Below are 27,035 nucleotides of genomic sequence, written 5' to 3' on the forward strand. Positions count from 1 at the left end.
AACGGGCAAGCCTCGCATAAACGCGCGTGTATCTCGTGCGATTCTGGAGAAATGGACAATTGGAAATATATATCTCGAATCTATAGCTCGAATCTCGGTCGTTTCTGATTTTTTTTTTTTAGGAGAAGAATTAATTCCTGTTAGTTTTAATCTTGTTTTTAGTAGTCCGCTATTAAATATACCTACTGATTCGTCTCTGCATCTAGAGAGTAGTTTGAAAAGTGGCATGAGATAGAGTGTGTTATAGATTTCTTTCTTTTTTTTTCCATTATTTCCCATCTGTTGTATCGAGATTAATTGAGTAATAAAGTTATAATTATTTATTTAATTAATTAAAGTGGCAGCAGTTAGGCCATGCGGCTCCTATCATCTAGTCGTCTTTGACTCTTGGCTTCCTTACGTAGAATTTAAAAATTTTTTTTTCTCCTTTACTTATTAAACTTCTTTATATTTTGAGAATAATTTGTATTATAAATGACTTTTAAAGTTTATGTATTCATTCGAAGCGCCTATCCTAGCGATGTCTTTTTAATTAAAATTACTCTTTTTCTCAGCGGTCACCTCCCCTTCAACTCGTCCCCATTCACCGTCCCGTCTCTCAGCCCTCGGTCTAACTAGTATACCCTTCGCCCAGCTTGCCCTCGGTGTATAACGTGGTTAATTATGCAATGAATGTGTGGAGCAACGGCGAAACTTCGGAAATCTCGCGCGGTGTCGGCCATTCCCTGTCCGCCGTTCCGCGGGTAAAAAATATTGTATTCGACTTGTCTTGCGCAGACACCCCGGTGAAAAGCGGTACAAGTGTGCACCCCGTCCTCGGTTGCGTGAGATTGCGCCGAGGACTTCGTCCCTCCGCCGAGACCGCGCGCGCGCGCGTGCCGTCTTTCTTCGTTATCTCTTAAATTCGGAATCCTGATTGCCACGCATAACGACAAGCCCGACTAACTAGAATTATCCCTAACTTGAGACTTTATTCATCATCCTTATCATCGTCGTTATCGTTAACGCTTCTCGTGCCCGCTACGTTTATAATCGCTAGCCCTCGTTTATTTAGATTCTTAAATATGTAATAAGCAAAAATATGAATATATATAATAATAGTTTTTCTTGTGTATATAATAATTATTATTATTTTACTCATTTTTTTTTAAGTATTTCGATAGGATCGTGATTATTTTAATTAATTAACAATGATTAAAAGAGTGTAAGAATTTGTTATCTTCCCTCCTTTCCTTCCTTCCTTCCTTCCCTCCTCCCGTCCTTATCTCGCTTCCCTCGCACGTCACATCTCCCTTTTTAATAACTAATAACCCTTTAAGCTTAATGGCATGAAAATGCTCGTTGGAATTGACTCATGTGTACAATATATATTGTGGTAATACCCCATCTCGCGCTCCGCAATTACGTCGCGTTCCATTAGATCTCACAACCCGCTGTGAGTCTGCGAAACACACCCCGAGGGGAGAGGGTCGATATGGATTGACTTACTGTCTCAAGGAAATTCGGTAATTCGAAAATCCGCAGCACCCTTTTTCCTTACATCTTACGACGCGCGGTATCGACACACATTACTCCCCCGACAGATCCCGCACGGCGTAATATCGGCTCGCAATTTTATCTCTCAGATCTCTTCATTCGTCTGTCTGTCTATCTCCTCTCTCTCTCTCTCTCTCTCTCACTCTCTTTTTCTCTGTCGCCATTTCTCTTTTTCACACCTCAGCGAGAGCTCCCGCGTGCGGTAACACGCACACAGGGACGTACATACGTCGGAGACACGTGGATTCTTTATCTCCGTCTCCCCTTGTCCCGTTGCGCGGAAATACTTTCTTGGATCACCATTTAATTTATCACAATAGACGTTTGTCCACCCGATCAAAGCTTTGAACGCCGGGACAATTCACGCCCTTCGCGCGCCGTGCAATCGCGCGCGACCGCGTGCGCGTCCGCATTCAACTACGCCCTTAATTTTACCGCTAATTATATCTTTACGCTAGAGAACCTTTAAAAAAATCCCCTATCGGAGAGAGAAACGGTAGGTAGTTTTTTGTAACAATGTGTAATCGACTAGCTTACGTTCTAAAAAGTAACTCTACGAAGTTGATTATACTGTGACTAGCACAGCCCGTGGATGAAATTGCACCCTTTGGACGAAGGGCCCGTTCATTTTTTTTTTCTTTTTTTTCTCTCTTTTTTTCTTTTAAGTCTCCTGTAATAATTCCTTCCCCTTTGTGCTCTCTCCTCGCTCCGTTTCCCACTCTTTTCTCTCATTCACTCCCTCTAAAGTTTTCTAAAATCAAAGTACAGCCCTCTTCGTTCACTTTGCGTCTCTTAAGCAAACCGTACACGAAAGAGACCGTTTCTGCCACATGATGAACGACAATAGGTTCTCATCTAATTATGTACAGTGGATTCTGGATGCTGCGCTATCAGATTTGCGCTAAATGATAGGAATGTGGTGCGCCCAGCTTCGCGTATCGATTAAATTTAACTACGCTTCTTGTAAAAATATAGATAATAAAACCGATTGAAATAAAAAAAAAATCTAGTTTCGTAAAGCATTAATATTCTGAGTCTCAACTCAGAATTTCACCTTTGCCTGTTTGCAAGACTTATCTTATTAAAATCGTTAAAATGTAACTCGTTACTACTTTTAAAATCAATTTCACACCGCTCCTGCGTGTTCTGATTGTTCAATCATTCATTAATTTAATTAGTGTCTATTAGCGTCAGTTAAACCCAAAATCCATGAATAAAAAAGAAACAATTATACGAAAAAGTTCAAATACAAAGATTCTCGCATGAACTTAAAATAAATCTCTTTCGATCGAGATTATCTTCTATTTTTTTCTTCGCAGACGCTATCCCTCCTCGATACGGTCCTAGCCGCAGTTTCGTCTAAATCGATTAGAATTGTAAATGTAGGAGCAAAAATCGATGAGAACGTATCGTAAACAAGAGTGGAAAATATTAGTTGTTTGCTACGCAAATAAGATTATATGGTGCATGTAATCATGTCAAAAAAATAAACAATAATCTCTACACAAATACTTTTTTGTTGTAAAAATAGTAAAATTACGTCGATATGAAAAGTACGATACTAATGACACAAGTCGACAGAATTCTCATTTTTAGATAAAAAGAAATCTTTAACTAATTTTTATATCTTATTTCTAATGTTTCAAAAATTTAAAAATTACGATACCGAGATTTATTAAATTAAATTGTGAAATGTGAAAATAATATAAATTGCAATTAAAAACGATCGCTACATTTTATCATGCTACAATTTTCAGAATTCATATAATCAGTTTACGCGGTTTTCGTCTTCAAAAAGATTTCAAATCCGATCGACCGGTGTCATCAAAGGAGAAATATGTTTATTTACAAAGAGCCTCGAGAGTCGAAGAAATATTTCTCGTTTTAAAAGGACCTGCAAAAGTTCCGTAGAATCTGCCAGCGGCAGATTCGAACTACTTGAATCTACATAAGCGACAACGATTTTGTGCGATTCCAGCTCGGTGCACACAAGGATTTAATAAAAAGTATCACGGGAACGGCTCGTCAACTTCGATGTTGTCGCGATGTAGTAGTAAAGTATCAACGTATGTGTCGGACCAAGCGGTTCTCGTACTCCTGAGGAGACACGGTACGCTAGATACATATGTATATATCTTACATGTTAAGCGAAAGGAGGAAACTGTATTCTACAAGCTTTTCCTCAGTCAGATCGATCTCGTATAGATTTTTTTTTTTTCAGCAGCAAACCCACTTACGATAGGTTCGCCCGTTTGCTGCTACTCCAAGTACTCGTTCGAGGAGGTTGCAGGGAGTGCGATAATAGCAGTAAAATACAAGCAAAATAAACTAGCGAACGAGAATGAGACGCGGTGTTAACTCAATAGCGAGAGGCGAAAGATAGATTTGAAAGAGATAGGTATTAAAGACTTGACGTTTTGGTCAACCATTCGGGTACGCAAAAATCAGAGACGCAGAGAACAAAACCGTATATCATCCGTGTCGTACGTCCGGTACCCTCTCGTAGTAGTCATAGTCGCCGTTAACGGCGACTCGCATACTCCCTCAGGGCGTCGCGACGGCCGATCCGGGGCTCCCGTTCACCAAACGACTCTCGTCTCACCGGCCGTGTTATTTCGCTGCCGAGCTGTCGTTACCGCTGCACCGCGTGTCGTTGGACTGACAGTCGACTAGGTGACCCCCGGGCTGGCGGCTACTAGGCTGGCCCCTGGGCTAGATGAGAGCGAGCTTTGGGGGACAGCAGCCGCCCGTGAAATGACCGCTGGCGGCCTCCCGCTCCCGTTTGCGACGGCCTTGGCGTTCTGCAGTCTGATTCAGAGCAGAAACGTGTACGCTTTATATAAAAACACGCATCGCCCGTGCACGCGTGAATGCACACGTGACACCGTATGATCAGGCAGTATATACCGGAAGGCAAACAAACGCATATCTATAAGCGCTCCTCGTAACACTTTGCGGTAACTCGTTGACGTAACGCATTAACCGAACAATATTAATTCATTAAAAATCACATTTTTCGAATATTATTTGACAAATGTGTCTATTTTTTTTCTAAATGAAAATAATAAGTGTACATAATACGTGCATTAAAATTATTTCTAAATTAATAGATGTCTAAATTAAAAATTTTTTTCGCTCTATGAATATAAGAATATTTATTATTAAAAGTGAATATATAAATATTAATTCTGATACCTTACGGAAATATATATAAATTATCTAAAATTAAAATATATACGACAGATGCAACAAAATACAAATCTCTCGTTTTTCAGTTGTTCTATATATTTAAACATGCAATACATTTAATGTATCCGTCTACGAGTTATTGGCAAAATGATTAGCAATTCTACGTCGTTAAGCGACGATTTTGTTATACAAAGACACAAAATATATATCGAGACATTCAAACAATAAACACGAAACATCGTCAAATAATGAGGTACGACATGATACGTATCTAGTTTCCGGTATATAGACGTATAACTCGTTAATTCGTGTGTCATGAAACAGAGTGCAGATTGAGAGAGGGAGAGAGAGAGAAAGAGATACAAACGAGCACAGTTTTGCCGAAACAATCACCCTATTATGAGATCTTTACTTACCGGTCGTGAATCGTCCCACGACAAGCTGCATTAGTGACACACAGAAGAGGGAGACTTTAGAACTTTTACACTTTGTCTTTTTCGTATTTTTCAGTACGATAAAAAGCCTTTCGTGTGCTAACAAGAAGTCTCTACTACGTTAACTAATGTGCGTGCACATGGTTGCAACAAGAAATGCAGCACTGTACACACACACATACATACGTACGGGGATACTAACTTGATCTTGGACTGCCGCATGAACTGCTGGATCTTCCTCGCTGCCTGATGAGCCGCCTGCTGATGGATCGCCTGCTGCCTCGCGCTGGCCGAGCCCGGCCGCGCGCGATAATTTCGATAATTGTTCTGGATCACCAGCGCTGCTTTCGTGGCTTGCCTGCGATAAACAGAAAGTACGGCTTAAAGTCCAAATATTCCAGAATATATATTCAACAATGGAGCCATTGCACTATACTAAACTTTAGAATAATTACTAGCATTGCATTAGAACGACATAAGACGACGAGGCTATTAAAAAAATGATTCTCATCGAAAAAAATGAAAATTCAATTAAATTAATGCATTTCGATCTTTATTCTGTAATAAATGATAACTAGAATTTGCCGCAAGCCGAAAGTTTTCATTACTTCCCGCAACTTGCGTTTCCGCGAAGATTCTAGAATGTTAATACATAGTTAGTTGATTGTCACTAATTTCGAAGGCATTACAACGGGAAGTTCAAATCGCTACGTATATAACTCGAATGCAGGAAGGAGAAACGGCAGAATACCGATCTCCAGCTTCAACGCGAAAGTCGTATTAATTTAATGCCAACTTAATTCTGTATTCAGGCCACCGTAACGAAGGCAGGGAAATCCGCAAAGTTTCCGAATTATTTACGATGCCAATTAAAAGTTCGCCTCGAGAGAGAGGTACACGGGGTCGAACTTTGGTGGCATCAGTCTGATTCAGTCGGAGGTCGTTAAGTCGGCCCACAATGGTACGGTCTTGTCCCCCGGTTATTAATTGTCCCTTATTAAGACGTCCCCCCGCAACCTCCTCGGCCAGCGGAATATCGATGGAAATTTAACTTTCTAAGTTCGGAGCAATTTGGCGATGTCTCGCGCGATGCGAGATAATGATCTGTCATACCTAACAACCTTGAGTTCAACCTGATAACACGTGCCCGCATAAACTCGGACGATCTGTATCTAAGCGTCGCATGCGTCGCGTAAAGTAGTTAGTACCATTATAGTCAGACAGCGAGTGATTCATTCTGTTCTTAAGACTTTCAAAGTTGGAGAAAGTTCGATAGCATGCGACATGTTCAGATAGAAGGAAAGAGGAACGTTGAAACACGTGAAACAGGTCATTCTGAATATACGTAGATAAATATTATATATATAGATATATATATATATATATATATATAAAACAATATAATGAAATCAAATTTAAAAATAAATATGAAAGATCTATTCATCAAGAGACACGATAGTGTCTTATGTCAAATGCTATATGTATGCCAAGACCGACCGTGTCTCTTTGTCGAATCGCGAAGATTACCCGAGAATGAAATCTCAATAACGGCCGAACCGATTAAGTTCCAAATAGACTTAAATAAAATTAACTTGAAGCGATAGACAAATTACCTGTGATAAGCGTACTGTTTGTGACGGCGATAGTATTGTTGGATCAGAACGGCGGCGTGCCTCTCGGCCTCCTCCTGCCTCTGGCGACCCTTGTAATTTCTATACGCCTTCTGGATCATCCTGGCGGCGTGGTAGAGCTCTCTCTGCTCGCGATCGGACAACGTCAGTCTGCTGAGATCCGCCTCGCCGTCGCCGTTTCCGACGCCGACCACCGTCATGGCCCCGGAACCGAGCATGCCGTTCAACTTGCGCTCACCGCCGCCGTTCGACGAGTAGTACTGCCCGCTGCGAGCGTTACCGTTACCGTCGAGTTGCAGCTGCAGCTGCAGAAACTCGCAGAAATCGGCGGTGGTGGGCGGCGGGGACGGCGAGTCCGGCGTCAGGCAACTGCTGGAGGGACTCGAGGGACTGGCGTCGGCGTCGACGTCCGATACCGAGGCTGCGCCACCGCTGCAGTCGCGATACGAGTCGAACAGTTCCCCGGAGTCGAGAGGCTACAAGCAGGACAATTAGCATGTAAATAGAGCTTTATATAGTGGAAAACCCAGGAACTGCAGAGTTCCATTCATCGAAACTCTAATCCGACTTGGTCCAAAGTTTTACTCCTAATTATGATTCAAGACTGAACTGTTAATGGTTGCTGTTTCTCCGATTATATCCGCCAGAAGACTATGTCGCACTCAGGGAAGTTTCAACGTTTCAATTAATTATTCGCAATCTCTTGTCTATATTTAACGCGCTTTGAAATCTAACAATAAATATGTAGAAATATTAAGATAAAGGACTTTACAAGTCGCGCGACGTTCCGACTATCAATGATAATAGCGTGCGTGGTATTCTCACCATTTGTTCCATGAGAGCGTCTTCCAAGGGTGACAGAGGCGCCGTGAGTGGTGGTGGCGAGGAAGACGGAGAATCACCCTCCGCCCTCTTGATCCTTTCCGGTAGCGCTGCTATAATTTGTTCTGCCAATGTCAGCACCCTCGCGTCTTCTTCCCCTACAAAAAGGAATCAGCACCCTAGCCAAATTCGAAAAGCTCGTGGTGGCAGACCGCCGAAATCACATCGATCACAACACCGAAGTTTAAAAGCCGTGAACGTGTTCTACGATGCATCGAGATGCTGGCCGCAATGGTCAGGTAAAATGTTTTAACACCAACAAGTGCGCCGCTACGACACGAATTGACAGCACGAAGACTCAGACAAGTTGCTGGTGAAACGCGGCGCTTTCCTACTCGTTTCGTAAGATGACAGCCAGCTGAGATACCTCCACATCGGTCGACTGGGCAGATCACACGTCTGTCCGTATGATAACTTAGTCGCTATACTGCCATTAAAAGATTGTATACAGACGAGATTGTTGCTCGAGAATAGGCCCCGATAGCCGAGTAGGTAGTGGCTAAGAAAATTTAAACATTACACAGCAATTCATCCAACACCAGCGGTTACGAAGGCCAAGCAACACCAATACTGTTCAAGCTGCAAGAGTTGAGAGGAGTTAGAGAAGGCAGCAGAATCGCTGATCGATTCCGATCGTCTCGTACGCATACAGACAGATAGATAGAGAAAGAGAACACTGCTGTACGCATATACGTGTGTCTGAGTATGTGTAAGAAATGTATGTGTATGTGTCGAGTGTGTCTGTGAACGAGGGAGGCGAACGCAGTTTCAGCTATAGGATCTCTACGGAAGTCTTCCACGTGATTGTGATGGTACGTTTAGACCGGTCCATTTCTATCGGTAGTGTGTCGCAGAGAACAGACAGAGAACGGATAGTTTTTTTTACAGACAGACAGGCAGACAGACAGACATAGAAGAGGAAACGAGGAAGGTACGGACCTACGGTCTCCTGAGGGGTCGGAGCGCTCTCCATTCCCTGTTCGCTGAGGCCTAATGACGACTCGTCTTCTTGCAACAATTCCATGTTGTCCAGCAACGGCGAGCCACCTGTGTGTTTTTCGATAAACCCCACTTAATGCTATGTACGTTGCCTAATTTTATTACGCTCGCATGACTTACGGCCTTTTTTGTGACTCTACGGTTTTTACAAACTGGACAAGGGAAAATATAATGGCGCTGAGGGGGCTAATCGGCAAGGGGTAGGGTGTGACTATACGTGTGTTAGATACGTGAATGTGTGTGCGTGTATACGGAAGAGAGGGCAGTATATAATAGCAAACGAGACTAACACAACGCCAGATCGAGACCGCTGTCTTGAGATGGCCGCCTAGGGCTAGGGCTGGCGGGTCGCAAGAAAAGCCTCTCGTCTTGCCTTCGGGTCTCGAGCTGATTCAGTTCTTCGGCGATCGCCGTGTGACCGTTCTCCGCGGCCAGTTCGGTCGCCGTTCTATTCTGACAGTCCCTCACGCGTAGTGCCATAGCATTCCATCTATGGAGGCAGAGTTAAAACAACAAATACTTATTAAAAATCCTATTCGATTAAAAATCAGTGTATTCGTGGTGTGAGGCAATTGCGAGCTACACGAAAGGCGGAGATGTGTAAATTTTTTTGTATAACTTCATAGATCCAGTTGTTTTCTATTAAATAAATGTTGCTTCAATAAGGATATATTTTCACAAACCTGTAAAGAATCCTGGCGGTGTCGGCGTGCCCTGCCGCACAAGCCCAAGCAAGTGGCGTAAGGCCGGCGCTATCCTGCCTAAGAGCATCGACCTCGGCGTCCAAAACACTACTAGGATTTTCTGCTCTCCAGTGAAGGAGTGCACAGGCTAACCTGGAGTATCCCAATCCGGCCGCCAGGTGCAGGAGGGTAGGCCCACCGGATTGAAGAGGTTCCGCTCCAGTTCGCCAAGGACGGACAACAGCATCCTGCAATATTTCAAAACGACAAAATTTTACGATGTAATTTACTAAAATATAATTATTCAAGATTTCAATTTAAGCTTAATGATTGAATATAGAAATATCGTGCAGTTGTTGAAGTACCTGGCAATAAGCAACCAGTCGCTCTTCCAGATGAGCCGCGGGAGACGGCGGACCGGGACCCTGCAGACGGGCCTCGACGTCCGCAAGACGGTCCAGCAGAGCTTTCTCTGGGCTAGGTTCGCTTGTTGGCGCTCTACGATATTCGAAGGCAACGCTATCGGACACGACGAAACCGTCACAGGCCACCTGGAGGGACGCTATTCCTGGCGCGTGTGCGGGACATCGGCAACGCAGCACGCCTGGTTGCACGAGGCATGCCTCGACTGGTTCCGCGTCGAAAAGTACCGAATACGACTGAGAACCACTACCGCCGGTCCACGGACCAGCAACTAATACCTGAAATATTATTTATATTATTTATTAGATATATCTGCATGATAATCAGCGAATCCATGAAAAAAAAAAGAATCAGCTGTAAATATGTATATTTTATTTACACACCTTTACACCACCCTCGGTGTAACTCCACTCAGGACTATATTCTGCAATATGGACGGTTGTACCAGGATGACATCCGACGTCATTCTCGGGACCACCTCGCTGTTCCTCGTGCTTCGTCTGCTCGGCCTCGAAGTCGTGCAGCTCCGGCAAATCGCCGAATACGTCGAACGCGTCCAGATTGACCAGCACGTCGTCCGACGAGTCGATAAAGTCCATCGGATTGATCATGCTGTTGTCCGCCGGCGAAGGCGACGGCGACGGGGGCACCATGTTGGCCGACAGTGTCCTCTGAATATCTTCCTGACTCAGATCCAGCGTCTCCGCGAAATCAGTCACCTCGGAGCCGGAACCGCCCATTGGCAGAGATTGCACGGCAGATCTGTCCATACTCTCCTGCGCGTCGATTTCTTGCTGCGTTTGCTGTTCTCGGTCGACGCTGGCCTGCGATACGATTTGTTGCTCTGTGACCTGTTGCATCTCCACCTGCTGACTTTGCTGCTGCTGTTGCTGCTGCTGCTGCTGCTGCTGCTGCTGCTGCTGCTGCTGCTGCTGTTGCTGCTGCTGTTGCTGCTGCTGCGGCTGCTGCTGCTGTTGTTGTTGTTGCGGCTGTTGCTGCTGCTGCTGTTGCTGCTGCTGCTGCTGCTGCTGATGATGATATGGTTGACTGTTGAGTATCAGAAGACCACCACCGCCTTGAATTTGTTGCAAACTTAAAACTAGAGGAGCCGGCTGTTGACTCTGAGTGGAATGGGAATGTCTTGAATACACGCGGGGAGCCGGAGCCGCCGTCGTCGATTGTTGTTGACCTCCCGTTGTTGAAGTGACCTATTTCAAATAGCTGTATATACATAACTGTATATGCTAATAATTTGACTACGCGATCACGTTATAGATATTCCAAAAAAAATTCTTAATTGCCATAAGTAATTTTTATATACATATATTATACATTAATAATGTTAAGAAATTTCAAATTTATAAATTATATAAATTATATAATTAAAGCGTAAAATTTAATATGATACCTGATTGTCGGGCGTAAGTCTCCTAGGTGCGAGTTGAGTGTTGCTGGTGGTGGAAGTGGAGGATGCCCTCTGCCTATCGAGCAGTTGAGAGACTATCATGTCGACAGGATGGTTCGAGTGCTGCGTGAGATGAGGATTGTTCGGATCGTCATCTCCACCGAGGAACATGGGCCTTAATTGCGACGCTAGCTCGTCTCGCGTCCACTCCTTCTTGTCTGGCGGCAACGCGAGGCAGGGTGGCAGGGCCGCCAGCTTCGCATCACCGTCCGGATAAGGGACGTTCAAATAATGGACGAGAACAACGTCCGGGTTCTGCAGTAGCCAGTAACACCGGCGATGAAACGTCGGAAGGATCGCCGAGTGCACGTAACAGCCGTAGATGCACTCGACTCCCTGAACCTGTGAACAGATGAATAATAATAATTCATTAATAAAAATTCCGTTCGTAAATTTTAAAAACGGAATTTTAATAGATTTTAAAATAAGTCATGTTTTAAGTAGGTACTCAATATTCGTCTTCTTGCTTAATTTTGAGCGTAAAGTTACCTTCAGTTTCATGTGATCCTCCCGTGTAGTCTTTCCATCTTTTCTTTTCTTCCAGCAATAACCGTCCCGCCGGTAGCGTACTTTCTTCCTCGAGTACAGTAACATTGAACCACTTCGTGGTCGTACTTTTACCTCCCGACTTTGCCATTCGGCGTGCCTCTGAAAACTGATTAGGATGGCGGCGATTTCCTGAAAATAAAAGAGTAGACTTCATTTATGTTACATAACATATAATTACGATATCTCATACATGCTGTATTATTAATGTGTTACAGCATCATATATGCTGCATTTAATTTAATCATCCAACTAAAGTTTATTCGTTGACGTTTTATTTTTGTAACACTCATTTTTATAACATTGTTAAAATTTAAAATTTATTTTTATAATACCATTATTATAACATTTATCGAATGTTAAAACAAAGATAAGATAAGGAACACTAAACCGAAGTAGATTGTTGTAACAGCCACGTGGAACGCATTTTAGATATATTCCGCTGACATATGCCTTTCTCTATAGATTTGGCTTCAGTCCGAAAATTGCGCTGACATATCTCTGATCTATCTTGCAGACTGTGCTTTCATCTTTGGAGAAATGGAATCATAGATAGTCGCAAACACGTTGAGCGACGAACTCCGTGATATATTTGCAGAGGAAATGTGTTCTTTTAAAGAATATAATAATAATTAATATCTTTACAGTATGATTTATAAAAGAACATTTTATTCATAGCAACATAGACATTATTCATAAATACTTTTGACCTATCGAATAATTTGGATAAATGGAAATTTAATTATAAAACTGTTAAGAATTTATCGATTAACTTTGTTGAATTAAATACGTAAAAAGGAAGTAATGAGATTGCAAATTTCATGGACGGAATAAGATATCTTACATTGTCTAACTCGACATAATCAACAAGTCGAAATGGCAAAATAATTATTCTTAATCATGACCTCCTAGTCGAAGTTTTGGCCTGGAAACTTTCTCAGTCTTGTAGCTATCAGGACCAAAAATACTTAACATAATGAATAATTCAGCAGGGAACACATATACGGGCTTGACGTACTTGGCGTATGAAAAATGGAGAAACTGTCTTCAAGTCGGATATCTCATCCGTACAGCTTACATCGCACGCGTAGCACGTCTAGCAGAGACGCGAAATGTGCATGTTGCGCCATTCGCATTTACACGCCGCTAACAATAACAGCGCGGCTTATTACGGTTCATTATTGATTTTCGCCCGCGAGGAACCGCTCGGCGTTAATTTTAAGCGGACGGGGCGCGATAGTACGGCATTATTAGAGAAGGAAGTAACACCGGTACCGACGTTAAGAAATGCAATTACCGCGAGGACTTTTGATGTCGCGTATCACGATAGTCCGTCTCTGTAACTTCGCCTTCCCTCGCGCTCCTCCATTTTTCCCTCATCATCCCTCAGCCGTACACACGCCGACGCGGCACGCAACAATCGGCACTTGGCGGGCCCCGCACGATGCGCATAATCAGAATAAAAATGCAAAATTCACTTCTATAAATATTCGTGCTACGACATGCGATGCTTATCGGCAATTCAGGCTACTTGAGGACATAAAAGAAGAAAGGCAGCGTCCGCGCGGGAAAAAAAAAGCAAATTCAACACCCGAAGGCGAGGTAAGTAGGTAGCCAGGGGCGCCCGCGACACGCGACCTAATGTACAATAATGCAAATCGAATCGGTGCACGCGGTCGATCTGACCGATCTGAAAAATTTAATAACGGGCAGCAGTGAAATATACAGTGTGCCTCATGATTAGCCACGATTCCGAGATCGCTAATAAAATTTCGAGCCACTGTTAAGAGAAAGGTAACGAGGCGTGCATTATTCACGATTTAAAATAATAATTTGAGCAACGATGCAAATTGTAAATTGCATCGTTGCTATTTATCGCTTCAACGATTATAAATCTCGGTGGTACAGAAATTGCAATTGTTAAAAATTGAACTACTTCACAGACTGTAATTAAATTAAATTAAATTCGGCGTTCAGAAATATCGTTTTGTCGTGGCGCGATGTTTTGTTAAAAAGCACTGTTTGTTACTAAAGAGCCGCGGGGCTAGTGACGAATGTAATAAATATGGACAATTCTCTCGCGATATTCTAATCAAGCGAGTTTGCCCTTAACTCGACTGGAAATACAGAGCGCGAGAGAGCGTCCGCCGCCCCGGCATCCCGAAATATATAAATATAATAACGTAATAAAGCGCCTTCGCCTAAAAATTCCCTTCCGATTCAATTTCGCTGATTTGGCAGAGTGCCCCGTGCATTTCCACGGAGAAGATTATAGAACGGTACTAAATATGCATATCAGCCGGAATATGTATCGCGCTCCTCACGAAGGTTACTATCGTACGTCATTAGAGCTTTTGTCAGAAGCACCACCACGTCCACCACCCCTATCGCGAGCTGTCTCTCCCTCTCTAGTCCATTAAATTTCTTGGCCGTGATCTCAGTTTCGCGTCGAACCATATGAAATGTATTTGGGGCACTACATTTTATATAGAACAACATCTTGTAATTACTTTCGATATATCTATCTAACAACTATTCGCAATATAAAACAGTTTTAGATTATATATACAATTAATAAAGTTTTCGCAAACGTGTTTCACAGTTCTTCGCGTATATACAATATTTTATAATACATCGATACAAACTGTTAGAGAATGTTTCTTTTTATTTGCGGATTTAGCAGAAACATGCAAGTTGAGTACTTGAGCGAAATGCGAACTGCAAATACAAACATTTGTCACATTCGGCTAGACTGGCTGCGGTTCGCATTTCTACGCGAAGCACCATCCATCTGCCAAGTGTAAATTAAATTCCCGCGAGATTCTGCGGCTATCTTCCACGTGGTATTGAGGATAACCCGAATACCGCACGACACAGGGCTACATGCACGTCGGGCCACGTATCTTGCGCACATTTTGCAGTGACAGCGCCAGCTTTTGATTGGGCCCGCTACGTGAACCGAACCCGCACACCATTCATTTTAGATGAGGCATGGCAAGATTGGATTTTCAAGACAAATATGATCGTCCGATCTCGCGAAAAACATGTGACCGGACTTGGAAAAGAAGAGTAAACATCCATCGGCAAATAATTCATTCTCCTTCACTGATTCCTACACAAATAACTTCGCGCTATTCTGTTTTTACAGAGACATGACTTGTAGTCTCCATCCTTTCATAATAAACATGATCATGTTCGTAATATCTCAAATAATTTTCGTGAAAAGATTTCTTATTATCAACGTGCCGAGCACGTGAGTTCGACAGTACGTTGCTATAATATATTTTAGCTCAGAACCAAGTTCCAATTACTAATTTAGAATATCTTTTCCGTTCCAAATGTTAATCACGAGAAGGCGGCTGTGTGGCCGGGAATTCGGAAGCTATACCTAATACCTTCGTGCGCGCCCCATGGGTATAGCTTCAACTTTCAAAAGGTTCTCGGACGTACGTGGCCTGGATAATAAATATCGTCAATGAAGGGTAGCAAAAAGGGAAAGGTGAGTAAGGATAACAGCAAATGGACAACGCGAGTTATTACGGTATAATGAAAACAATATCAGTATAATAACACTGTATATGAAGTAATAGAATACTATACAGAATTTCGCTCAATAAAACAAGGTTTAAGGAACAGAATTCTTTCAAACGGATTAAGCTGCTTTCAAATTTGTAACTCGCTCAACATAAAAATTCATATAAATATAATAGAAATAAATGTCAACAAATTAAAAACTACGACTTCAATAATACTTTAATAATGGCAATATAAATCAACCAAAGGATTATTTGATGCGAGGAAGGTATAGGAATAAAATGAAAAAAAATTCCTTCTTTTTTCGTGCTGCTCATTTTGGAGCATTTCATATAGCGAGATCGTGGAGAGCATACGAAAATAAGATGGAAGAGACCGTTGCGGCTCCGCCGACCATTAGACCGGCCGGGTACCAACAGCGGGGCCAGATAAAGCCCTCCCCCCCTCATTCCCCCCCACGGCACGCCGTAGTGATTTACAACTGGTTAATTGATCATTTGCATTCTAGCGAGGATGCTTCGTGCCGCCATTCGCCGCGCCGCGCTCGGAGACGAAAACTCGCGACCTCGGGCTTTGCCGAGCATTCGTGCGTCCCTTCGCTACAACTTCCCCGCTCGCGCTCACGTCTATTTGCCTTGATTAATCGCGGAATGTGTCTGGACAAAAATTGGGTTAAACCAGCAGGCGAGAGTTCTATCGCGAGTTCACGCGCTTCGCGTATACGCCAATTATAAATCAAACGTCAGTTAATCTCCGTGTGGTACTATTACTTTGTATGTCCTAATATATCGAAGGCATTAAGTAGCTAATCTATATTTTGTATATCATAACGTCAATAGTGAAATGGGATCTTTTATTAAGAGCTTCATTAAGTAAAACATATATTTATCAAAGAGAGAAATAATTCAGATTGGATCATTTGTGCCAAGTATAACACAAGTAACATTTTACAAGAAATAATTTAATTTAATAATTTAATTAATGCAATTAATATTGTATATAATAATGTAAAAAATTGTATTTACTTTTTAAATAAAGCGCTGTCTTTTCGTTAATTCGTAAAAATTTTAAAATATTTTTTATCGTGCGTGTAATTCTTTTACTTTAAAATACGCAACGTTTGCTCAACCATCACTTGTTGTTAGAGTTTCGAAGATAAGAAATTATGTGACATAATTAATTGCATATCACTTATGCTAATATTAATAATATTAACACAGTTATATTAGCATTAATATTAGCATATCACACTTATTTTTTCACAAGATATATCGCATGACGTCATTCGAGAAATATGTTGCTCATTACTATTGAATTTTGAAATCCTTTACAAATTCCTAGCGCACTTGTGTATTGTTCTGTGCATTGCGTTTCGCGCTGATCGTGAAATAGGTCAAGTAACGCATGGAATATTTTAGCTCATAATATTTTCTCATATATGCGTACGTGACAAAAGAAGCTCATAAAATATAAATGGGACCATCGATTGAGACGGCAAAAATCAGCTCTCAGACAAAACTATGCTTTCATAAAAATTCCTATGTTATAGAAACACACAAATTTTAATATACACAAAATATGTTCAATATTATTTTAATAAAATTATTAAAAATATGCATGTATTAAGTTATATAATACAAATACTTTAATATTTTATTAAAATTTTACAAAGAAAGAGAGAGAGAGAGAGAAAGACAATTATGTCCTCCTAACAAAATGTTCCAATACTCAATACTGCCTCATTTCTTTTTTCTTTAATGTATTCGTATTTCTTTTTTACGAGAGAAACCATTATTTATTATCTTATACATAAACTAACTGTGTAACAGGATTTTTGCAATTTACGTAAAATATTACTTTTCATACACGTGCACGAACGCGCGCGCGCAGTTTTTTATGATATACGCAGTCGGACGTTAAAATCACGCAAGACCAGCACGCAAAAGTTATAGATCTTCAAGGAATACGATGAAAGAGAGCGGCTATAGATTTCTTCCTTCGACTTAACGGGTATACAAACGAGACACTCTCTGTCTCACGTGCTACCGGAAGAGATGTGTTTCTACCTGATTTACGAATGCAAAAGGAGCAATAAATCGACTCTCCTTTCGACACCGAGGACGAAGACAGTTCATCTTTTCTACATTCGTAGCTCACACGCGCGGGTATCGGAATTCTGCCGATAAATCGTAGCTCCCAACGGAGAAAGTCTTAAATAAAATCGAGCATCCTCCGCGGTAAAGAAAAACATATTTTGATTCTGATATTTAGTGTCACGTCTAATAAAGAGATTTCATTTACTTTAAATCTACCATTTGTATCTCAAAAATAATACAGAAATTTTACATAAAAATAAATAAAAATAATATTAAAATCTTTGAATATTAAAATCATTAAAAATAATGAAAACGACCGTTAAGTCTTTACTTTAAATTATTCGTATCCATTTATATTTTCATAAATTGTTAAAAGTAAACTGACTTCTATCTTTTTTTTTGTTCTAGTTCTCTAATATACAGTGCTTTTATTTTCCAGATCGCTTATTTGCGCACGTTTGTGCAGTCCCGCAAAGACTTCAGTAATCGCGCAATTGTAACAAATTAATTGCTATCCGCAATCATTATCGTCATTGTCTCACGGTATCGACAATTGGGGGAGAAGAACACCGATGAAATATCGATGCCGGCTGCGTCGTTGAATCGACAATGCGGCCGCATTGTGTCACCGTGACTATTCAGTGTTCCACAAAAGACTTAGGAAATTGGTTAATTTTTTCGAGATGACAGGGAGGAAGCCATTCCGAGATGTCGATGCGGAACGTGTCCGTATACAATTTCTGAGATGCATTCCGGATACGAGATGCCGTGCCTCTATATTCTCAATGAAGCGATTTCGTGAATCGAGGGCAATGCAATTTTCGACGACGTACATACGTATGCGCGCATGTATGTCTATGTTATTACAGTTCTCGCGAACTTTCCGGATGAACGAATCTTTTCGAAGTCAACGACGACTTTATTTATTCGATTCCAAGGTTGCTCTTATTACACAATCGTTATCGCGCATCAGTATTGAACAGTACTTCACAATTTTATTTCAAGTTGTCGGGATATGAAAAAATGTCAAGGATATATGTCATAAAATCTGAAAAGTTGCCATAATTTTTTAAAAATCGACGAATTCATGTATAATTGCAAGTTTAATATATTTTTCTTATATTTTAAAATTTTAATTCATAAGTGTAAATTCTGAAATGAAATTTAATATATTTCTATAGATAACACAAATATAAATGCTAAAGTTATCTCGAAGTTAATCTTGACTTCAGTAATAAAACTGCGAGGCTATAATTAACAAACTGCACGATATATTCGAATAATGGGTTTCCTCGGAAACGTCTTTCAATTAAAAGGTGCACGGCAAAGCGGTCTAAAGCGGTGCTTAATTATAACGACCGCCGTCGCGGTGTACTTTCGCGAATCCGAGCGATTTAACGATCGCACTTCTATTCTCGCATGCAATCGGAAATCGATAAGCTAACGAAAATGTTTGTTTTAAGAGCAATCTTCATTCTCAGAGACCATATAAATAAATTTCGTGTCAATGAATAAAGTATGTATAATGCACTAAAAAAAAAAATGATAAAATCATAAATCACTAAAGAATTAACGAACATTCTCATTTTTACTTGTGAAATTTTTAAGCTATTCGTTTATAGTCTACTAGAAAAAATTAAATTAAATTAATATCTCCAACATTTTATTGACAAAAGAATCTGTGCTTAACACTAACTATCAACTTGAATTGTTGACTTAATAAGAATTGTACAATCATGAATTTATTACAATCGTAAGATATATTCCAGAGTGAGATTCAACAAAGCTTCGAAAATTTATGTGCGGCCGCAATTTGCGCAGAAGTATTCCTAGCGTTAAATTAGGATGGTAAATTAGGTAAAGTAGGAGACTTCTTATCCAGGTATCCTCATTTAACACTGCAGTAGGAGATTATTTAATAAATCAGTGCCATTAAGGCACATTACAAATGCTAAAAGTGCAAAATGCGCTCGCCTGTAGGTATGTGCTAAAACTTATTACTGTAATACCCCTCCTACGTATGCATTCAGCATTGCTCCGTTTCGGTACAAATGGGATTTCATCAGGCGAAGGTAATAAGAACGGAGAGTCACGTCAGAAATCTGAAATTATTGGCGTCAAAGTGGAAAAACAGAACAGAATATTCTATACAGCGCAAAAATTTCTTGCGGGAAAAATTATAAAAAAAAAATACTTTAACATATACAATATATATTTTCTTCGAAAATTTAATCACGAAATACATACATCCATCATTTAATACATTATTATATACGTATATAATTTAAATTATATATGATATTATTATGATTATTATCATAATTCATAATTTTTAATAATTTTAAAGTATTATCAATTAGACAAATTATTTAAAAAATATCTATTAAAAACAAGTAATTTAAAAATATTTTGTTACGCGAATTGCTATCGCAATAGAATAAAGATGCAAGCGGGCAGCATTCATCTATCGCATTTAATGCCCGCGCCTGTCGAGATAAGCACGGCAAACAAATCGTAAAACGTGCGTGTAGAAGTAACCTTGAGTTACTTGCAGTCATTACTTCAATTCCCGCGATCTTTGTGCTCGCTTTGAAAATGATTTCAAACGATTTCGAACGAGTAGCGAATGCGCGTTACAATGAGCGCGCGCGACAAGTGAAATAATAAATCACTGACATCCTTGGAGCGTCTCTGATTGCAGGCGGCTTCGTCTGAGAAGCCTCGGCATATGAGAAAGTGCGAGATCCACTTACGATCACGTATGCCGTACGTCGGAAACTCGCGTGAAAAATGGGCAGCAGCGACGAGTGACGCGACCCCGAGAGGAAGAAGCGGACGAAGAGCGTTACAAGAGGAAGCCGCGCGAGAAAACAAGATCACGTTGAAGGAGGATTTCGCCGAGGAAGCCACGAGATTTCGCCAAGACGGCAGTATGCACAAGGGATTTATAAACTTTCCAGGACCGTGAAAATTTACTCCGTTACCTGTCCGCGAACTTCTTCCTCGCGGCTCGAGTCGGTTTGCGGGCAAAATGAATCGACCGGGCTGAGTGGTTTCCATAAATCCCGTGTGGTGCAGCGGAATAACGCTAGGCAGGACGTTGACGAATGTAAATAAGATTGAACTCGCGCGCCCGGCCGGCTTTAACGCGCGAATCTAGGAGAGTGAAAAAAAAATTGGGAGCTTCGGGTGTTGGATGGACGAATATATCTTTTCCTTTAGGAATACGTGCAGCAACGTTATGCCCAATAATCTGCATCGCTGACGGAATGTTGAATTACTTAAGTAAAATTGGGAAATATTAAGAGTCAAGACTGTGTTATTATTTATAAGTTCGTCAGAAGTTGGATAGATAAAAATTTAGATTTTATATACGTCAAAGTCTCTTTGCACGAAATTGAACAGAAGTTGGTTAGAGAGAAAAAAATTGGGATTTCATGTACGTGGGTGCTCTCTTTACGCGAAACTCCGGTTGGCGATAGAAATAAAAACGTTCAAATAACTCCGAAACTTCAAGAAGATAGATGCTATCGCTGAATAGTATCCGCTAAAAGAGAAGGAAATTTTATTATTTCTCCGGGAGTGTTAGTCTGTGAAATTGGCATGCTTTCACATAAACTATCTAATCGATGATTACAAAATATAGTCGACCAGAGGGAAGAAGTTGTCAGTTCTATTTCCAGGGAGCGTATCAACATTGGTATAAATCACTTTGCGTGATCCCCGTTCTTCAACAAAGCTCAAATTTGTTGGCTCGCGCAATCGATAATGTTCAAAGGACCCAAGGACTTGATAATATAGGCACCGGATAAGGCGAGCACTGTGACACAGTATTCGGCCGCGCCGCCTCTCTTGTTGGCCTCATTAGCGATGCACATTGTGCCGCACGTTCGTCGCCTTTGAATATCATTTAAATATCTTCTCAATAACTAACAGCCTTAAACGCGCCTTCGCCATTATAAAATCGATGCTACCAATCTGTCCATTTTATCAGGCGTTGCAAACGACACGGGAACCGAAGTCGGAAAAAGAACGAAATTGCTGCAGCGGCAATATGAAATTTAATAGATTCGTCAGATAAGGAGCCAATTTTCATCGCTTAGAAGTGGACGACTGCCTCGGAAGCAAAAATAGAATGGCAGGATAAATAGTGGAGGCGGCGAGCGCAAGACAGGGTGCGACTGCAAAAGAGGGAAAAAAGGAGATAAAGAGAGACACCCCTCTCTCTCTCTCTCTCTTTCTTTCTTTCTCTATCTTCGTCAGCCTTCTCGAGAAGGCAGTGTCGACGACTCTCCTCCCTCCAGGAACTTTTAATTTCCGGTACTTAACAGGAGAGAGAGGCGGGAGGACAATTCGAAAAGGTAACAAGCGTGTGGCGGACGGGAACGTGGGCAGGAGGAGGGCCGACTTATCATTTACAATGATAGTCGTCGCTTCGCGCGCACAGGGATCGCAATTGAGTTTCGTTCGGCGATACTGAAAAGCTCAGCGCCGCCGGCTGCGAGCTCTCGCTGGCTCCAGCTATTGATCGGAGGCCGACCGACCTGGGTCAGAGTGTAGCGATGTGGACTGCATCGGTGCAAGCCGGTTCTATGTGTGCAGCGCGCGAGTGTGGGTACGTGCACCCTTGCCGACGCGCTGCACACACCGGCGCGGAGCCGCGCCGCTGCACACACCGACAACGCCAGGGTCGTGACCAGGAATTTCACCTCCTCAGGCGAAATGCTGAAACAGCACTCCCCCACCTTGCCCCTCGCGATACTTTTTAGGCAGTCCCGATAAAATTTTGGGAATCAATGCAACCGACATGTATTTCGTAAAGCAGTAGGCGCAAAAAAATTAATTAAAAAATGGACAATAAATAAAATAATTATAAAAATGGCAATTATAAAAATATCTTTCTCATAAACATTACTAATTGATGCTATTTTTGTAAAAATATTTTTGTAAAACGAAATAATTGAAACAAAATATTTTGTTATTATATCGCACATCTACATATTATAAAATACAATTACAAAATTGCGAGAAGCTCCTCAATTTTAATTATTTACGCTTAATCAACATTAGTATTCTACCGTTTTAACGTTTTAGTTACAGAGCGACTCTAATAAGTGTGTCAAAGAATTTATCATTAAAATTAAAGTACGTCATAAGTTAAGCGCGTTCCTGAAATTTGACGCTCCTAAAATTTTCACCGGGACCATTAGAGCAGCTTCATCCTTAATGTCGACCCTGTACAATGCACACAAACGAAGGCTGCATTGACTGCATCTATTCTTCTTAACCGCGCCGCGAACCAACATGAACGAGCGCGCGTTATTTACCTTTCCACTTTACTCTCGTAGTCTTGTCTAAATATATACATCCGCCTCTGGTCTCTCGACGAGGTCACGATAAAATTTACGCCGGAAAAAAAGGGACGACGCGCGGAATGGTCCATCGGAATTCCGGTAATACCGGATCGGTCCGCAAGCGCCGGAATTCGCGGCCGGGCACGCGACCGCCGCAAAGAGGGATGCGCTCCGAGAGCCAGAATGCAAGTGCATCCATACGTAAGATACATTGGTACTTGATACTTTGGCCCCGTTTCATTCCAAAATGCAGCTCGTTAAATTCCAAGCATATTACATGTCCGAATTACTATGGTAATAATCCAGATATCGGAGAGCTCTGGTTAATAGTTAGATATCAAATATAAGAGTAAATGTTTAAATATCAAACAAAAAAATGTATTCTTATCACAAACTAAAATAAAATAAATTTTCTTAAATTAATGTAGCATATGTAACTATAAGATACTTCAATGAATATCAAATATATTTTTAACACTATCTCGAAATATCCTGAAATACATTGTTAAACTTCATTTTATGTTTAAATCATTTTATGTTTAAATTTCTATTCGCATATAATAAACATTTAGTTATCGATATCTAGATCTAGTTGACATCGATTTGTGCAGCATGTGGGATTGCGATTCGAAAACGTGGCATTAACACGATGCCGTGCGATCGAAAAATATGACATCGACAGATCTTTGAATATTTAGGTTACACGTGTGTTTTCTATTGACCCATGAATTTAATAGTCGCGTCTAACGAATAAGTGACGAGAGCGGCAACTTACCTCGTTGGTGTTCCATCGATGCCTCTGGGTTGGAAAGTGTTCAGCTCGCGGCAAGGTTTCCAGATTTTCAGGAAGCTTTATCGGGTCGCCATCTGCGTGATAAATTATCCCAATTAATAGCTGTTTCCGCTGGAAAATGTGTGGAATCGTAGAAAGCATCAATTTCAGAAGCGATTTGTTCCGTAACCCGTTACATCATTTAACGAGGGAAACCTGAATTGATGTCGTCGACGTGCGTGTAGATCGACAGTTTTACACAGCGGATCGACAGGCGAATCGTTATTGTGTCATGAGCATTAGCGACTACGCCGACTACTGCCTTACACTCACACTCGCAACGCGCAGGCAGCTTTAACGTTACGTGGCATGTGTCATTAACTCTGTTTATACACAACCGATCGAAAAGCTCCATCGATCTAAGCCATGTATGTATATTATGCACGCTCGCCATAAAATAGCACTTGTAATAGATTGCACCTTCCACGAACGTGCCGTGAACTACCTACTCCCGTTAGAATGCAAAATAAAAATCGACGGTTTAAACATTCTTTTACCGAGAACCTTAACATGCTTTTGCACAATTACTTTTTTAAGACTGAAAAATATAATAAAAACTTCAGAAAATTAAAAAATAACATCATAATTATTAATTATTATTTTTTATACATGTATCTGTATAAGACATATATGTATATGCGTATAAAAAATAATAATTAATAGTGCTTATATAACGCTGTACACACATACATATATATATATATATATATATATATATATATATATACAATATATATACAATACGTATATGTATAGCGTTATATAAGCAATTAACAAAATTATTCCGAGTATTATTGGAAAGAACTTTTCAAAAGTATTTTAAAAAGAATTCTTAATTAATTGTAATATATATGTGCATAAGAATTATAATATTCAGTAAAAATTTAGTGAAACATTGAATCTCATTTATAAGAAAGATTCATAGAAAATGTATTGCGTATTAAGTGAGAATGATAATTCACCATTCTATGAATATCGTGAGATGTGAATGTGCATTTCGTCCGTGAATTATTGAAATCCGAGACTAGTATTTCTGGTACATCGAGACATCAAGCGGGCGGCTATTTGCTTGACAAAATGCTTCCGTTTCGCAGCGATTGCGTTTCCTCTCGATATTATTGATATTACGCATGGGACATCTGTGCTAGCTCTCCCGGGTGATATATCGGCAATATTATGCGTCGTGCATCCTTGAAGCACTTTCCTTTATAATACAAATGCGGAAATAACGGAATAAATCCCTTCCCTTGCCCCCTACGTTGCTGTAACCCAACACTTTCTATACTTTGTGCAATCCATTATGTAAAATTGAATCGATACGGCCAAAGTAGCCATAAAAGTTGAAGCGGAGATAACGAAATTCATCCGTTTGATACAACTTTTGTTACAGTTTCTCCGGAAGAAGAAACTTTCTTTCACGGACGCATACACGCGCGCTTACACGTGAAACATTCGCCAAAAAAAAAAAAAATATCGCGAGAAGTAACGGCAGAAAACGAGGGCAAATGCGGCTTACTGTAATTTTTCTGAAACGTCAGAAATTGTGTTATATAAAATCTGAATCACAATTACGGCCAGGAAATTTTTATGGTCGCGCAATTTATGATAACCTTGTTACGCTTTAATTAGCTGCCGGAATAAGTTTGCTGCTCAAGAGTGCATTTCTATTAAGTGCATTTTTTTCAAATTTATCTGCGCGATTAAAAACCATCGTATAAACGTATCGTGTTGTGTACCATACATCTGCAAAATCATTCAATAGCTTGTTTCTATGTAATCTTTTTCACAGGTCCGATAAATAGATCTGTGACAGCGAGTTTAAAATAAGTTCTTCGGCGAGACATTTGCCGGAAATATCCGGAGTTAGCTAGGAATTATCCAAGGCAATCTAATATTTATTTAATGGCGCTTCGTTCGCCTACGGTCTATGCAATATTCATCGATTCGCGAAACTCGCCGAAACTAGGCGCCATTAACTAAACTTTCAATCATAAGTATGATAGTTAAGTGCAGTCACCGCGATTCCCTGGATTTCGTAATAGCAAAGTAATAGTTTAGTTGTGTCTGGAACTTTTTAACGTCGCGATGTGTAGTTAAAAATCATTATCTACATTGTAAGTATAGAACGAATATCTCATGTAATAATTTCGTATACTTTTCATAATCTTACCACAAAAAATAATGTAAATTAAATAGTATACCAAAATAGAAACTGAATGGAAACTTAACTTTCAATTTATAATCAAAGTTATAAAACAATTAATAAAAAAAATTGGAGTCATCTATAAACTTCAAAATTTAAAATTTTACAACGTAAAGTATTGAAATCACAATGTGCTGAAATAAAATAAAGCTCTTTGGAAATGTGCCTTGTTGACGAAACTTATTTAATAATTTTGGAACAAAGAAAAAAGTGAAAAATAGCAAGAGATTTCTTATTGCTTATTTATCTGATTTACATGATGCTTTTAGTAAACTAACATGCTATAAGATAGAATTATATTGCTGCTAATTTTCTAGTTCGCTAGAAAACTATCACACTACTTACTAGTAAAAAGACACTGTGTAAATCAGATTTTTAAAACTCACAAATTAATTTGATTTCTCTGCATTCTTAAAATGAGAAACGATTAAAAACGATTTTTAAATTCTCTCTAATCACCCGCAAGCAGGTCTCGTCAAATAAATTTCAATCCCTACAATAAATCGAAGATATCGGAGGCCTGTAGCTGCCTGATCCAACGTGTGACATGTCGTGTTGTGAGGTTCTCTACACCGGGTGCATAAGCGGCAGATAAACTCACTTGGGGCGAGGGGCGTCGGGTAGGTCGCGTGGTAGACGACACGCTGTGGATTCGAATGATTGTAGCCCGCCATCTCCGCGATGCTGGCGCGTGCTCGCGCTGCTTGGATCTTACCGATCGTCTTGGCCGATCGTCATCGTCCTTGAACGTACGCGAGACGAGAGCGTAGCTGATGGGCCCTGGCGGGCATCCCCGGGCGGACCCTTTTTCGCGACGGGTCCTCGTCCTTGGGGGAGGACGATCGCGTGTCTGATATGACTGCTGTCCGTCGATGATCGCGCTGCTTCGATCGGGACGAGCTGAGGGGGCGGTCCTTTTTTCGTCAGGACAGCTTGCCGGCCGCGGGGTCCAGGACGCAGGGACGGCACTCGGATTGACGTTGTCCTCGGCGTTGCGAAGATTGTGCTCCCGGATGACGACGACTCCCTCTGGAACGGCAGGACATATCCCCCAAAGGAGCGTGCACGCGGGCCGAATTATGTTATTCGAGACCGGATATCGATCGACGGTGTCACAGACGTGTCGCTCTTCCTGTTCCCGTTCTCTCCTGGATCTCTCCTTCTGAATGGGAGATCTCGAACGGTCAGGGATTGAAGTTTCACGCAGTTTCGTCGTATCGAAGGACAC

General features: G+C 40.9%; 1 protein-coding gene across 2 annotated transcripts in view; it reads right to left on the bottom strand.

The window, feature by feature from the left end:
* Positions 1 to 121: 121 nt before the first annotated feature.
* The window catches only part of LOC105458243 (calmodulin-binding transcription activator 2), a 48,402-nt gene continuing 21,488 nt past the window's right edge, over positions 122 to 27,035 (bottom strand). For both annotated transcript variants that reach the window (XM_011703410.1, XM_011703411.1), the window contains exons 4-15: positions 23,548 to 23,639; positions 11,732 to 11,920; positions 11,186 to 11,584; positions 10,161 to 10,985; positions 9,720 to 10,055; positions 9,355 to 9,602; positions 8,962 to 9,161; positions 8,612 to 8,719; positions 7,616 to 7,770; positions 6,773 to 7,266; positions 5,362 to 5,517; positions 122 to 4,344 (exon numbers count right to left, since the gene is read on the bottom strand). In XM_011703410.1, coding sequence (XP_011701712.1) covers positions 4,206 to 4,344; positions 5,362 to 5,517; positions 6,773 to 7,266; positions 7,616 to 7,770; positions 8,612 to 8,719; positions 8,962 to 9,161; positions 9,355 to 9,602; positions 9,720 to 10,055; positions 10,161 to 10,985; positions 11,186 to 11,584; positions 11,732 to 11,920; positions 23,548 to 23,639 — 3,341 coding nt within the window. In that variant the 3' untranslated portion in view covers positions 122 to 4,205. The remainder of the gene's footprint in view (positions 4,345 to 5,361; positions 5,518 to 6,772; positions 7,267 to 7,615; positions 7,771 to 8,611; positions 8,720 to 8,961; positions 9,162 to 9,354; positions 9,603 to 9,719; positions 10,056 to 10,160; positions 10,986 to 11,185; positions 11,585 to 11,731; positions 11,921 to 23,547; positions 23,640 to 27,035) is intronic.

The sequence above is a fragment of the Wasmannia auropunctata genome, unplaced genomic scaffold (assembly GCF_000956235.1).
Source record: "Wasmannia auropunctata unplaced genomic scaffold, wasmannia.A_1.0 LD334579.1, whole genome shotgun sequence".
NCBI classification, from domain to species: domain Eukaryota; kingdom Metazoa; phylum Arthropoda; class Insecta; order Hymenoptera; family Formicidae; genus Wasmannia; species Wasmannia auropunctata.